At 38.9% G+C, this 14,903-nt stretch overlaps 1 protein-coding gene across 4 annotated transcripts in view; it reads left to right on the forward strand.

The window, feature by feature from the left end:
* PTPN4 (protein tyrosine phosphatase, non-receptor type 4) overlaps window positions 1-14,903 on the forward strand; it is a 251,583-nt gene that overhangs the window by 110,367 nt on the left and 126,313 nt on the right. For all 4 annotated transcript variants that reach the window (XM_003792635.2, XM_023514802.1, XM_023514800.1 and 1 more), the window contains one exon: window positions 11,938-12,045. In XM_003792635.2, coding sequence (XP_003792683.1) covers window positions 11,938-12,045 — 108 coding nt within the window. The remainder of the gene's footprint in view (window positions 1-11,937; window positions 12,046-14,903) is intronic.

Raw genomic sequence — 14,903 nt, forward strand, 5'->3', positions numbered from 1 at the left:
GCAGCCATCATTGTTGTTTGGCGGGTCCGGGCTGGGGATTCGAACCCGCCACCTTAGGTGTATGTGGCTGGCGCCTTAGCCGCTTGAGCCACAGGAGCTGAGCCGCTAGGATCTTTTTTGTTGTTGTTGTTGTTGCAGTTTTTGGCCAGGACCAGGTTTGAACCCACCACCTCTGGTACATTGGGCCGGCGCCCTACTCCTTGAGCCACAGCCACCACCCTATTTGCAAGGATCTTATTGAATATTTTTGCATTTATATTCATTAAGGATATTGATCTATAATTTTCTTTTCCTTTTTGGGTCTTTTCCTGGTTTAGGGATCAGGGTGATATTAGCTTCATAATAGGTGTTGGGAAGTATTCCTTCTTTTTCTGTGTTTTGGAAAGGGTTAAGTAATACAGGTACTAGTTCCTCCTTAAAGGTTTGGTAGAATTCTGATGTAAAGCCATCTGGTTCCAGACTCTTCTTTTATGGGAGATTTCATATAGTTGATTCTAGTTTAGTACTTGATATAGGTCTGTTCAACATTTCCAATTCTTCTTTGCTAAGTCTAGGAAGGTGGTGTGCTTTTAAGTATTGGTCATTTTCTTTCAGATTTTTATATTTCTGAGAATAGAGTTTTTTGTAGTATTCATTAAGGATTCTTTAAATTTCTGAGGTGTCTGTTGTTGTTTGTCTCTGTCATTTCTGATTAATGATATTAGGGATTTTAATTTTCTATTTTTGGTTAGGTTGGCCAAAGGTTTATTAATTTTGTTGAATTTTTTCAAAAAGGCAACTTTTTTATTCGTTAATCTTTTTAATAATTCTTTTGTTTTCGATTTCATTTAATTCTGCTCTAATTTTAGTTATTTCTTTTCTTCTTTTGGGTTCAGGGTTGGAATGTTCTTCCTTTTCCAGTTGCTTTAGATTTCCCTTTATGTTATTGACTTCCTGGGCAGTGCCTGTGACTCAAAGGGGTAGGGTGCTGGCCCCATATACCAGAGGTAGTGGTTTCAATCCCAGCCTCCAGCCAAAAAAAAAAAAAGGTTATTGACTTCCTCTCTTTCTGTTCTCTTGACAAAGGCTTGAGTGTTATAAATTTCCCTCTTAGGACTGCCTTCGCAGTATCCCATGGGTTCTGATAATTCGTGTCTTCATTATTGTTTCATTTCGAAAATTTGGCAGTTTCCTTCTTAATCTCATCTATGACCCAGCTATCATTCAGCATAAGGTTATTTAGTTTCCATGTCTTTGCATGAGTATGCAGATAACTGTTTTTGGTGAGTTCAACTCTTATTCCATGGTGGTCCATGAAGATACAAGCAATAGTTTCTATTCTTTTAAATTTGCTGAGGGTAGACTTGTGTCCTAAGATATGATCAATTTTGGAGGATGATCCACGGGCTGATGACAAGAATGTATATTCAGTTTTAGTAGGATGAAAGGTTCTGTAGGTCTGTTAAGTCCATTTGTTCTCGGGTCAGGTTTAAATCTAATATTATTCTTTGTCTAGTTTCTTCTTGGAGGATCTATACAAAACTGTCAAAGGGGTGTTAAAATCTCCAGTGATTATAGTCCAGGAAGATATCAAGTTGTTTATCTCCATTAGGGTTTGCTTAATAAATTGAGGAGGATTCTGTTAGGGTACATAAGTTTTAATTATTGAAATCTCTTCATGTTGGGTGTGTCCCTTGACAAATAGGTAGTGACCATCCTTATCTTTCTTTATCTTTTTTGTTTAAAGCCAGTTGCATCTGCAAATAAAGTGGCAACCTCTGCTTTTTTCTGATTTCCATTTGCCTGTATTATAGATGTCCATCCCTTCACCGTGAGTCTATTTTTATCCTTTAAGGTAAGATGAGATTCTTATATGCAGCAGATATCCAGTCTGAGTTTTATGTATCCAGTCAGCCAACCTATGCCTCTTTACAGGACAATTAAAACCATTCACATTAAGTCAGAGAATTGATAAGCCTGGTACTATTTTGGATGTCCTGTTTTTTGAATGTTCAGTGGACATTTTCAATCCTTTCACCACTGTGGATGTTGGGTTTTGTTCAAAAATTTCTGAGTGAGATAACTTTGGTGGTAGAGCATTGTGCTGGTTATTGAGGAGGATGGACCTGATAATATCCTGGAGAGCTGGTTTAGTTTTGGCAAATTCCTTTAACATGTATATGCCATTAAAGTATTTGATTTCTCCATCCCAAATGAAGCTCAGTTTTGCTGGATACAGGATCCTAGGCTGAAAGTTGTTTTGTTTCAGGAGATTGAAGGCCAGTGACCATCCTCTCCTGGCTTGAAACATTTCGGCTGAGAGATCTGCAGTCATTCTGATATTTCTCTCTTTGTAGGTGATGCTTTTCTTACATTTGGTTGCTTGCAGAATTTTCTCTCTTGTCTTAACTTTGGCAAAGTTAATCACAGTGTGTCTAGATGCTTTATTTGGATTGAGTCTTGCTGGGGCTCTGAAACTGTCTACTATTTGGATTTCTGTATTTCTTACCATGCTTGGGAAATTCTCCTCCAATCTCTTGGACTATAGCATTTGAACCTTTATCACCATCCTCTTCTCCTTCAGGAATTCCTATAAGACAAATGTTTGATATTTAGAGTGATCCCACAATTCTCTCTGATCAGTTTTTGCTTTCCATTTTTCTGTCTCTTTGAGCATTTGGGAATGTTCAAAAGCTTTGTCTTCAGTTTCAGAGGTCCTTTCTTCTGCCTGGTCAACTCTATTTCGAGGGATTCTACTGTATTTTGGAGTTCCTCAAATAACTTTTTCATTGCTTTGACCTCTGGTATCTCTTTTCTCATCATGTCCATATCTTTGGTGACTTTGTCTTTGAATTCATTAATTTCTTTAGACAATTTTAGAACCACTCTTTGGATTTCAGTTTCTAACTTCTCTTCCATTCTGTTCATCTCATTTGCTATCCATATTCTGAATTCTGTTTCTGACATTTCAGCCATTTGTCTATGCATAGCATCTTCAGTTGTATCTCCTTTGTCATTCCTTGGGGGGAAGGGTTTGATCTACTCTGATAATTCATATTGCCAGAGTTCTTCTGTTGGTTCTGCACCATGTTTATTTTCTACCCTATGGTTATTAGAATTGGTAGGGGGAGATTGAATTAGGGTTCCCAGATAGTAGAGATAATCAGCCCCTTACCAATGCCCTAGGCTTTGTAATTGAGGCTTATCCCCTACAACCTTACAAAGGCCCTTTTAGTGTTTTGGCCAGAGATTCTGAGGACCTACTTGGTGAGATAGGGCAAGCTTCCTCTGTTTTGACGCAGCCAAACTCTACCCTATCCTAAGAAGCCACAGTATTAGGTTTAAATATCGGTTGTGGAGCAGTACAGACAGCAGCGGTGCTCTGCTCCCACTCTTTACTTCTTTTCTGCTACACACTATCAAAGGTCAATCTCAGAGTGTCCCCGGGTGGACAGCCCCAAACACAAGTTTCAATCAAATTGTCTCAGGCAGTATAAACCATGCTCAATAGAGTGGAATTCAAGGGTCTCCAACAGCATAATTGGAGTCAGGAGTCCATGCCGTTCCCCCACCCCTGCCACTCTCAGTACACACCAGGGAAGCCTCTGCTTGCCAGCCCAGTTGGAGTCAGGGGACCACTCCTGCTGCTGGTCTCAGTCCTCACCCAGCTATCCTCTGCTGGCCAGCCCAGATGGAGTCAGGGGACCATGCCCCCACCCACAGGTCCCAGTCCACACCTGGGTGCTTGCTGGCTCTGTTGGAGTCAGGACCTCTCCCTTGCCCTCAGGTCTCCCTCCACATCTGGCAAGCCTTGGCTTGTCCACCCAGCTAGTGCCTGGGACCAGCCTCAGGCACCAAACTCAGTCCATAACAGGCAACTACTGTCCTGCTGTGGGCGCCCTCAGAGCCGGGGGGTTCTGCACCCCCTCCCACCAGACACAGCTTGACAGAGGGTCAATACTACCACTAACTGGGCAGAGTCATCACAGCTAACTATTCCTCCTACCAAGTGTCCCTTTGTCCTACCAAGTGTCCCTTCGTCCCATATCCTCTTTCTTCCCCAGTAGTCATAGATTCTGTCCTGATTTTCAGGGGTCCATACTATGCCCAGATCTTTTAGGACAGACTAAACACTCTGCGCTTGGTAGGGGGCAGAATGTCAGACCACCATGTAAGGGGAGGAAGGGTGGACTGGGAGTTTGGAATTGTGGGGGTAGATATTTGTTCAATGTTATGCCTGGCATGGTGGTGTCTAGGTTCATAAGTGGGACCTCCCTGGAGAAAGAGACCCACTGTTTAGTGCCTCCCTCCAGTGAGCTAAAATGAGAGGTTTTTGTTCCCTGCTCGCTTACAGAGAGCCCTTGGTGGGCCTTCCACTTGGGGGAGGGGTCTCCCATCCTTTAGTCAATAGGCTTTATACCTTTAATCTGTTTTCTTGAATGCACCTCCTTGGAGTCACAGCTTGCCTAACTTCTTTCTCAGCTCCCCACCTTTGGCTTCATAGAGTCTGATTGTGTCCAGTTTTTTTGCCTCTGGTCAGGAGCCTTTGGCAAGGGTTGTTACTAGTCAGCCATTTTCCCAAAATTCCCCTGATTGTGGAGTCTTATGCAGTAGCTGCCTTATGGTTGGTTCCTTGGGGGTAGTTGCTGTGTTTTGGTTTTTCATGTTGCCTGAATTTTTCTATTGGTTTCTTCTTATGTGTTCTTTCTGCTTGTTCACCTCATTGCCTACCTTTCTCCTTCTTGCTTCCTCCTTTGCTTCAAATTACCATGTCTCAGAGCTTAAGTCTAAAGTTTAAAAAATGATAAAGTACAAGAAGGGCGCAATAAGAAGAATAGAAAGAAGGAAAAAGAAGGAAAGAGAAAAAGAAAATAAAAAGAAGTGAGGGGGGCTAAAAGAAAAGATTTGAATAGGAAATGATGAGGACAGGAAGAGAGGATAAGAGTGATAGAAGAAATGCTATTGATGGCATAGTGTTAACGCTATGCTTATAATTTAAGGATTTTGCGGCCCTAGGTGGGTTGTGTTCCTCAAAATCAGGATCTCCTTACCAGCCTAAGCCTAGCCAAACTTTTCTTTGTGACCAGAAATCCAGGAGTCCTTCCTCTTGATGAACATAAAAGTGGAAGTTAAGATTAGAACCAACCAAAAAAAATGGTAAAAACAAAACATAACAAAACCAAAAATCCTCAAATAGCCAAAAACTATGTAGCAACCTCAGCAGTATAATGGGGGGGGGAGAGAAAAACGAATAAAAAGTAAAAAAAAAATGACTGAGAATCAAATGAAAGGCATAATACCTTTTACAATAGTGCCAAAGAAAATAAAATACCTCAGAATAACTAACAAAGGATGTGAAGGATCTCTGTAAAGAGAATTATGAAACTCTGAGAAAAGAACTATAGAAGATGTTAACAAATGGAAAAACATACTATGCTTATGACTAGGAAGAATCAACATTGTTCAAATGTCATGGTACCCAAAGCAAGCTACAGTTTTAATTCAGTCCCCCTCCAAGCACCAACATAATATTTGAAGAAGTTGAAAAAAAAGAATACTTAATTTTGTATAGAACCAGAAAAAAACCCAAATAGCCAATACAATTTTAGGAAATATAAACAAATCTGAAGGCATCATGTTAGCAGAATTTAGGTTACACTGTAAGTCTATATTGATCAAAACAGTGTGGTACTGGCACAAAAATAGAGACATAGATCCGTGGGATAGAATAGAGAACCTAGAGATGAACCCAATCACATACTGCTATCTGATTTTTGATACACTAAACAAAGGCATGTGCAGGGGAAAAGAATCCCTGTTTAATAAATGGTGCTGGGGGCAGCCAAGTGAGTAGGGCACAGGCCCCATATACCAAGGGTGGCGAGTTCAAACCTGGCCTGGCCAAACTACAACAACAACAACAACAAAAAATAGCCAGGCATTGTGCAGGGACCTGTAGTCCCAGCTACTCAGGAGCCTGAGGCAAGAGAATCACCTACACCCAAGAGCTGGAGATTGCTGTGAGCTGTGATGCCATGGCACTCTACCAAGGGTGACAAAATAACACTCTGTGCCTAAAATAAATAAATAAATGGTGCTTGGTGAACTAGTTGGTCATATGTGGAAGACTGAAACAACCCACACCTCTTACCACTGACAAAAATTGACTTTGGATAAAAGATTTAAATTTAAGACATGAATATTGTCTAGACATGAAATTCTAGAAGAAAGTGTGGGGAAACTCTTGACAAAATGGGTCTGGGAAAAGATTTTGTGAAGAAGGCCCCCTTGGCAATTGCAGCAACCAAAAGTCAATATATGGAACACGATCAAGCTAAAAGGCTGAATAGCTAAGGGTACTACCATATCTAAAGCAAACAGCTTTCAGAATGGGAGAAGTTGTTTATATGCTATAAATCTCACAAAGAGCTGATAACTAGAATCTACAGTGAACTAAAATTAATCAACAAGAAAAGAGCAAACAAGCCCATTTCTTTCTTCTTCTTCTTTTTTTTTTTTAGAGAAAGAATCTGACTTTGTCACCCTCAGTAGAGTGCTGTGGCATCACAACTCACAGCAACCAACCTTCAGCTCTTGGGTTTCAGTGATTCTCTTGCCTCAGCCTCTCAAGTAGCTGGGACTACAGGTGCCTGCCACAACGGCCAGCTATTTTTTGTTGCAGTTTGGCCAGGGGCGGGTTCAAACCAGCCACCCTCAGTTTATGGAGCCGGTGCCCTACTCACTAAGCCACAGGCACTGCCCTCAGACAAGCCCAATTTTAAGTGGGCAAGAGACTTGAACAGAAACTTCTCTGAAGATGACAGATGAATGGCCAGCAAACACATTAAAAATGCTCCTCATCTCTAATCATCAAAGAAATGGAAATCAAAACCCCTCTTGAGATGTCAACTAATTCTAGTGAGATTATCTCCCATCTCAAAATTCCAAATCTACAGATGCTGGTGTGGATGTGGAGAGAAGGGAACACTTTTGCACTGCTGGTGGGATTGCAAACTAATACAGCCTCTGTGGAAAGAAGTATGGAGAATTCTGAAAGAACTAAAAGTGGACTTTCTGTTTGATCCTACAATCCCATTATTAGATACCTACCTAGAAGGAAAAGAAAAATAATTTTACCCCAAGGATATTTGCACTGGAATGTTTATTAGAGTTAAATTCCCAATTGCCAAGATATGGACTCTACCCAAGTGCTGCCCTCAATCTATGAATGGATTAACAAACTATTGTATATGCATACCATGGAGTACTAGTCAGTCATAAGAAAAGAAAGAATGAGGGAAAAGTAGCTAATGTATTCATAATACTAATATGAAACCAATGTATGAAGAACTATATAGCCACACAAAAGGAAAACTCAGTTATACCCTAAGGATGGAAGAGGGGTGAGGGAGGGTGATGGGCAGGAATCTCACCTAATGTGCACAATGTGAGGCTGTTCAGCATGCCCCTGGATGAAGGGCTCAACTACAATTTGAGCTTTATCTTAAAAATTAAAACAGTGTAACCTAAACATTTCTACCCTCATGTCAATCTGAAATAAACAATAAAAATTAAAAAAAATTAAAACATATTTTCAGGTGGTTTGTATGGGGACCAACATTGAGAAGCACTATTTGAAGCACATACTTACTGCCACTGACAAGTTTTGTAAATAGCTGGTGGAACCCAGTTCTGACCAATAAGATGCAAAGGGAAGGTCTTTGTAAGGTGACTTTTTACAAGGTCGTTCTTTTGAACATTGTCATGTGTTGGTATGAATCTTACAATTGTTATGCTTGCCTTGATAAAGACTCACAAATACAGCTAGCATTTGAAATGCAGACGAGAGAGATGGAAAGAAACGTAATCTTTGATTATGTCTGTCATCTATTGAATTAGTTAACTGTAGCATCTTTTGTTCCTCTATAGTTTGAATTATACCAAAAAAAAAAAAAATTTCAGCTCTGAATGATAGCTGGGAGCTTGTATACTGCTACAGGGTGAGAGAAAAATTTAGTGGTTAAAATACATTACTAGTCTCTACCATGTTGTCTTAGTCCACTTTCTGACTAAGTCCCAGAATACCTGAGACTAGGTAATTTATAAAGAAAGGTTTATTTTTGCTAGGACAATAGCGGGTGGCCACATCTGGCCAGCTGAGGAAGGTGTCTTTGTTTCATGAGTTGATAGAGAAGCAGAATAGGAAGTGGGTGCATATGAAAGGGGTAAAACACCAAGGGTGAAATGTAACCTGGTTCTGTGTGCCCTCAGTGAATCCCCAGCAATAAAAAAACACCAGGAGAATTGCTGGATAACCGCCTTCTTGTGGTAACTAATCTAGTCCTGAGATAGCAAGAACTCACACTTAGAAAATTAACCCAGTCTTGCTTGGTGGGTGCTACTCAGGAGGCTGAAGCAGGAGGATTACTTGAACCCAGGAGCAGGAATGCAAGGCCAGCCTGGGCAACACAGCAAGACCTTGTCCCTCTCAAAACAAATAATAATAATAATTAACCTTGTCCCTCTTAACAACCTTATCACCTCTTAAAGACCACCACCTGTCAATACTGTCATCCTGTTGACCAGTTTTTTAAGACATGAATTCTGGGGTACAAACTCAAACCATAGAACATGTTTTGCTAATATATGTCTGATATAGTGAACATATTATTATGTATAGCTGTTTCCCACAGATTGGATTTTATTTACTTCTTATGTTAAGATCCTAGAGTAGTTGATGTTATTGCTTTTGCTTCCTCAAATTGCTTTCCCAACATATGTATCTACAGTGTTAGCAGCAATAAGTATTTTTTATCTTATAATTGGATTTTAGTTTATGGATTGTTTGCTAATGGCATGTTGTTATAATTTCCCATTTTCATTTTTCTTTACTGAACTTATTGATCATTTCTGTTTTTATTCATCAGTTGTATTTCTTTCTTAGCAAATTATCTCCTTATGTCTTTTGTACCACAATTTAGTAGCTGTGGAACTTGGGAGTTATAGTTACCAAAATGAGAGATAATAAATAATAACTGCATGTTAGAATTAGTGTGAGGTTAAAATGAGATATTTTTTCTAAAGTTATCAGAGTTCTTTTGTAATGAAAATATTAGTCCTTTATCAAGTTTGCTACAAAAATTTTATACTGTATTTGTTTCTGGTTTTTAGCAGTATTGTAAATTGTATTTAGTCAAATACCACTTTTTGTCAGTAACTTAAATATAAGAATAAAAAACATAAGAAAGTGATAATGGATATAATGAGTTAATGTAGCAATAGTATGAAATAACAGAAATACCATGATAATAGTGAGAAAGGGGAAAGCATTTTTTTTATTCCTTTACTAAATAGCTAGGAGAAAGCATTTTTAATCAAATTTTTTTTCCTTTTTTTTGTTTTTTGGAGACAGTCTCACATTGTCTCCCTCTGTAGAGTGCTATGGTGTCATAGCTCACAACCACCTAAAATTCTTGGGCTCAGGTGATCCTCTTGCCTCAGCCTCCCCAGTAACTGGGACTAATAGGAGCCCACCACAACTCGGGCCTACAGGATCTTGCTCTTGCTCTTGCTCTTGCTCTTGCTCAGGCTGATCTCAAACATCTGAGCTCAAGCAATCCACCCATCTCAGCCTCCCAGAGTGGCAGGATTACAGGCATGAGCTATTGCACCTGGTCCCAATCAAATGTTTCTTTATAGAAAGAGAATTATGAAACTTAGAGAAAGGAAATAGCAGATGGTGTCAGTAAGTGGAAGAACTTACCATGCTCATGGCTGGGAAGAATCAGCATTGCTTTGGGTAAAAACAATCTACAGATTTAATGTAATCCCCATCAAAGCACCAGTGTCATACTTTAAAGATCTTGAAAAAATAGTACTTTGATTCATACGGAACCAGAAAAAAACCTGAATAATACAGTTCTGAGAAATAAAAACAAATCTGGAGGTACCATGTTTCCAGACTTTAGGTTATATTACAAGGCTCTAATGATCAAAACAGCATGGTATTGGCACAAAAATAGAGACGTAGATCTATGGAATTGGATAGAGAATCTAAAGATGAACCCAGCCACATATCATCATTTAATCTTTGATAAGCCTAAACATGCAATGGGGAAAAGAATCCTTACTTAACAAATGATACTAGGAGAACTGGTTATCCATATGCAGAAGACCGAAACACTCCGCACCTCTCAACACTGACAAAAATTGATTCTTGTTAAATAAAAGATTTAAATTTAAGACATGAAACAATAAAACTTCTAGAATAGAGTGTGGAGAAAACACTTGAAGATATTGGCCTGGGGAAAAAAAAACCTTATGAGGAAAACTCCCCACCCCCAACAATTGCATCAGCACCAAAAATAAATAACTAGGACTTGATCATGCACAATGGGAGAAGATTCTTGCATGTTATGAAACTGACAGAGGCCTGATAACTAGAATCTACAGAGAACTCAAAACAGTAAGAAAAGTGCAAACAACCCTCTCTATAAGTGGGCAGGAGATTTGAACAGAAACTTCTCCGGGGATGATAAGACAAATGGCCAACAAACACATGAAAAAAGGCTCATCGTCTTTAATCATCAGAGAAATGCAAACCAAAACCACTCTCAGATATCACCAAACCCCCAAAAGATTAGCGGACATCTCAGAGTTCTAAAACACCAGATTCTGGCATGGATGTAGAGAGAAGGTACCACTTATACATTGCTGGTCGATTTGCAAACTAATGCTGCCCTTTTAGAGAGAAATATGGAGAATCCTCAAAGATCTAAAAGTAGACCTTCCATTTGACCCTGTGTAAACCCATTACTAGGTATCTATTCAGAAGAACAAAAATCATTTACCACAAAGACATTTGCACTAGAATGTTAATTGCAACTCAGTTCATAATTGCCAAGTCATGGAAACAACCTAAGTGTCTGTCAACCCATGAATGAATCAACAAACTGTGGTATATGTATACCATGGAATATTATTCAGCCATTTAAAAAGGTGGAGACTTTACATCTTTTACATTTACCTGGATGGATTCTTCTTAGTAAAGTATCACAAGAATGGAAAAATAAATATGCAGTGTATTCCATACTAATATGAAATCAATATATAAACTATTACATGTTCCTAAGAACAGTAAAACACTATTATAATCCAGTTCAGAGGGGAGGGGGAAGGGGGAGGACTTATGGCAGAAGGAAGGAGGGCATGAGGCGGGATCTCACCTAATGTGCACCTTATGAAGGTTTATAACACACCCCCTGGATGAGGGGGGCCTCTTCTATAAATGGAACTTTACCCTGGAAGTGTGAACAATGTAACCTAAATATTGTACCCTCATATTAATTTGAGCAAAGTTTAAAAAATAAATAAATAAGACCAAGTGTTTCTTTATATCTTCATGTTTATTTATTTATTTTTTATTGTTGGAGATTCACTGAGGGTACAAGAAACCAGGTTACACTGATTGCACTTGTTAGGTAAAGTCCCTCTTACAATCATGTCTTCTTACTTTGTTGCCCTTGGTAGAGAGCTGTGGCATCACAGCTCACAACAATCTCCAGCTCTTGGGCTTAGGTGATTCTCTTGCCTCAGCCTCCCAAGTAGCTGGGATTATAGGCGCCGCCCATAACGCCTAGCTTTTTGTTGTTGTCATTATTGCAGTTTGGCTGGGGTCGGGTTTGAACCTGCCATCCTCGGTACCTGGGGCCAGTGCTCTACCCACTGAGCCATTGACGCTGCCCTATCTTCATGTTTATTATGTACTCTTTAAACCAGTTTGCCTAAGGTCAGATTCTTTTTAAAAAATACTATGTCACAGGTAAAGTCTTTATTCTCAATCAAGTCATTGGTTTGGAAACAGTTGCTAATTTAATAGCAGAGGGAAAAAGTCACAAGATTAAAAAGCCATAAAGTATCTGGCCTATCAAAGTTGAATTTATTTTATTTTTCTTCCAGAAACATGATCAGGGACAAGTTCTCTTGGATATAGTCTTCAAGCATCTTGATTTGACTGAACAAGACTATTTTGGTTTACAGTTGGCTGATGATTCTACAGATAACCCTGTAAGTTTAAGCTATTGTCTTTTCATTTTTACTTTAGTTTTTCTCTCTATTTAAAATATAAAGTCCTTTCCGAGTTTTATAATATTCACTAATTTAATGATTTTTTTACTTTGAGATTATTTTCTTGTCTTTGTTCTCCTTTTCTTGATGTTTTAATCTAACATTATTGCCTTTAAGATTTTTATAATTACAGCCAGGTAGTGCCAATTCTGTTCATTTTTTGTTTATTATATCTCAGGCAATTGAAAAGCAAATCTAGTTTATGCCTTTTGACTCAAACAGAGAAAAGTGGACATAAAGGTTAAACTATATTTTTTATATAAAAGACATATAAATGGCTGTGCACAAAAATAAAATTTTTAATGTTATTTATGAAAGACTTTTTCTACCAAAAATTACTAATTGTAGAGAGTAAATTTTCCATATTTCAAAAGAAAACCTCCCAGATGTGATAGAGATTAAATCTCAGAGCTGTACAAGTCTTTGACATTGAGCTCCTTGGGTTTTTATTTATTCTTCAGTAATCATAATCGTGATTTTTTTTTTTTTTTGAGACCTAGTCTCATTATGTGGCCCTCAGTAGTTAGTAGAATGCTGTGGCGTTACAGCTCACAGCAACCTCCAACTCTTGGACTCAAACGATTCTCTTGCCTGAGCTTCCCAAGTAGCTGGGACTACAGGCGCCCACCACAATGCCTGGCTATTTTTAGAGAGGAAGTTTTGCTCTGGCTCAGGCTGGTCTCAAACCTGTGAGCTCAGGCAATCCACCTACCTCAGCCTCCCAGAGTGCTAGGATTACAGGCATGAGCCACTGCTCCCAGCCTATAATCATGATTCTTTTGATTGGAAAGATGATGTGACAGAAATAGAAGATAGCATGTGATAAATAATAGAAATGTTTACTCTGGCAGTTAAGCACTATAAAATGTACTAAAGAAGTATAATTTACTGTGAACCTAGGTTAAGGATGTACCAGAAAATTCTGATTTAGTTCTTTATAAATTGATGTTTATATAGTAAGGGACTTCTGTGGAAAAAATGATATACTTTTGAGTATCATAAAACTATTCATGTTTGTTTTCTTTGTTTTTTGAGACAGAGTCTGACTCTGTTGCCCCAGGCTAGGGTGCCATGGCATCATCCTAGTTCACAGCAACCTCAGTCTCCTGGGTTCAAATGATCCTCCTGCCTCAGACTCCTAATTAGCTGGGACTATAGGCACCCACCACAGTGCCTGGCTAATTTTAATGTTTTCAGTAGAGATGGGGTCTTGCTCTTGCTCAGGCTTGTCTGGAATTCCTAAGCTCATGTGATTCTCCCACCTTGGCCTCCCAAAGTGCTAGGATTATAGGTGTGAGCCATCATGCCCCTCCCAGACTGTCCATTTTATAGATTATACTTTGTACAGTTTAGACAACTTGGGAGGCTGATCTTTCTGTCTCTCATAATTGGAATCCTAGTTCTTTGAATGATTATTTACTGTAAATACAAAAGATTAAATACTTGTTTTTCTTTGTATCATTTACTGATTTTGTTTTAAAAGCCAGCCATGGAAAAATAGGATGTTATGAATAAAAACCAATGGTCAGCTAGTCTCAGTGAAAATAAATGCTCTTATATTGAACTAAAATTAAAACAAAACTTTCCTCACACTTACTTGTCTTTATAAATGATTTGCACTTCTTCAAGGACCTAGAGTTGTGTTGTTATTTCTTGATAAATAAACTCATAAAAAATGGAAGTGATTAGAAATGTCAGCAATACAACCTTTCGCAGAAGGGTAAATTGTGAGCCAAATAAATACCTGAAAACTGTTACTTTTCAATATGTACAGCATTGAGAGAAAAACAGAATAATTCTTAGATTATCTTGCTGACCCTCATGACTCTCTAGCCATAGGCCTGGCATTGGATTGGAGAAGTGACAAGACAATAGAAGGAAGGAAAACCAGCTACTTACAGTAACTGCCATGAGTATGAAAACCATCATTTCTAATGAAGTATTCCAGAAGGACTAATATTAAGATCACATAAGAGATAAGTGGTGTGTGGTGGCTCATGCTTGTAATCCTAGCATGTGTGGAGGCTTTAAGATGGAATGATTACTTGAGTGCCTGGAGTATGTGGCCTCGCCTCTACTGAAAATAGAGTTAGCCAGCTGTGGTGGTGTGTGCCTGTAGTGTAGCTACTTGGAAGGCTGAGGTGGGAGAATCACAATCACTTGAGCCTAGGGGTCTGAGGTTGCAGTGAGGTATGATGACCCTATTGCACTCTAGCACATAGACTGAGCAAGACTGTGCCTAAAAAAAAAAACAAAAAAACTATTATATAAATTTATCTACAAAAAGATTTGCTTAGGATAATACTCTTATCCTAAGAGTAGCCACTACTCTACTCTTAGTGGCTGAGTAGAATTCCACAGCATATATATATCACATTTTATTGGTAACTCATATTTAAAAGAAATTTTTATTCTACACCTAATTACACTAAGACTAATGTGACAAAGCAGAGGTATTATTATAAGCTAGCTCGATCTTTTTGCTAGCTCCTACTCTTTCTTACTTTCTTTTCTTTCTTGAGCATATCTTCTTACATAAGATATATTTCTGTGGTGGTGCCTGTAGCTCAAGTGGGTAGGGAGCCAGCCACATACACCCAGGCTGGCAGGTTCAAACCTGGCTGAGCCAGCTAAACAACAATGACAACTGCAACAATAAAATAGCCAGGCATTGTGGCAGGCACCTGCAGTCTCTGTACCTGAGGCAAGAGAATTACTTTTAAGCCCAAGAGTTTGAGGTTGCTGTGAGCTGTGACGTCACGTTACTCTTCTAAGGGTAACAAAGTGAGACTCTGTCT

This window comes from Otolemur garnettii, unplaced genomic scaffold (genome assembly GCF_000181295.1).
Source record: "Otolemur garnettii isolate 467f Iridium unplaced genomic scaffold, OtoGar3 scaffold00059, whole genome shotgun sequence".
In the NCBI taxonomy this organism is placed as follows: Eukaryota; Metazoa; Chordata; class Mammalia; order Primates; family Galagidae; genus Otolemur; species Otolemur garnettii.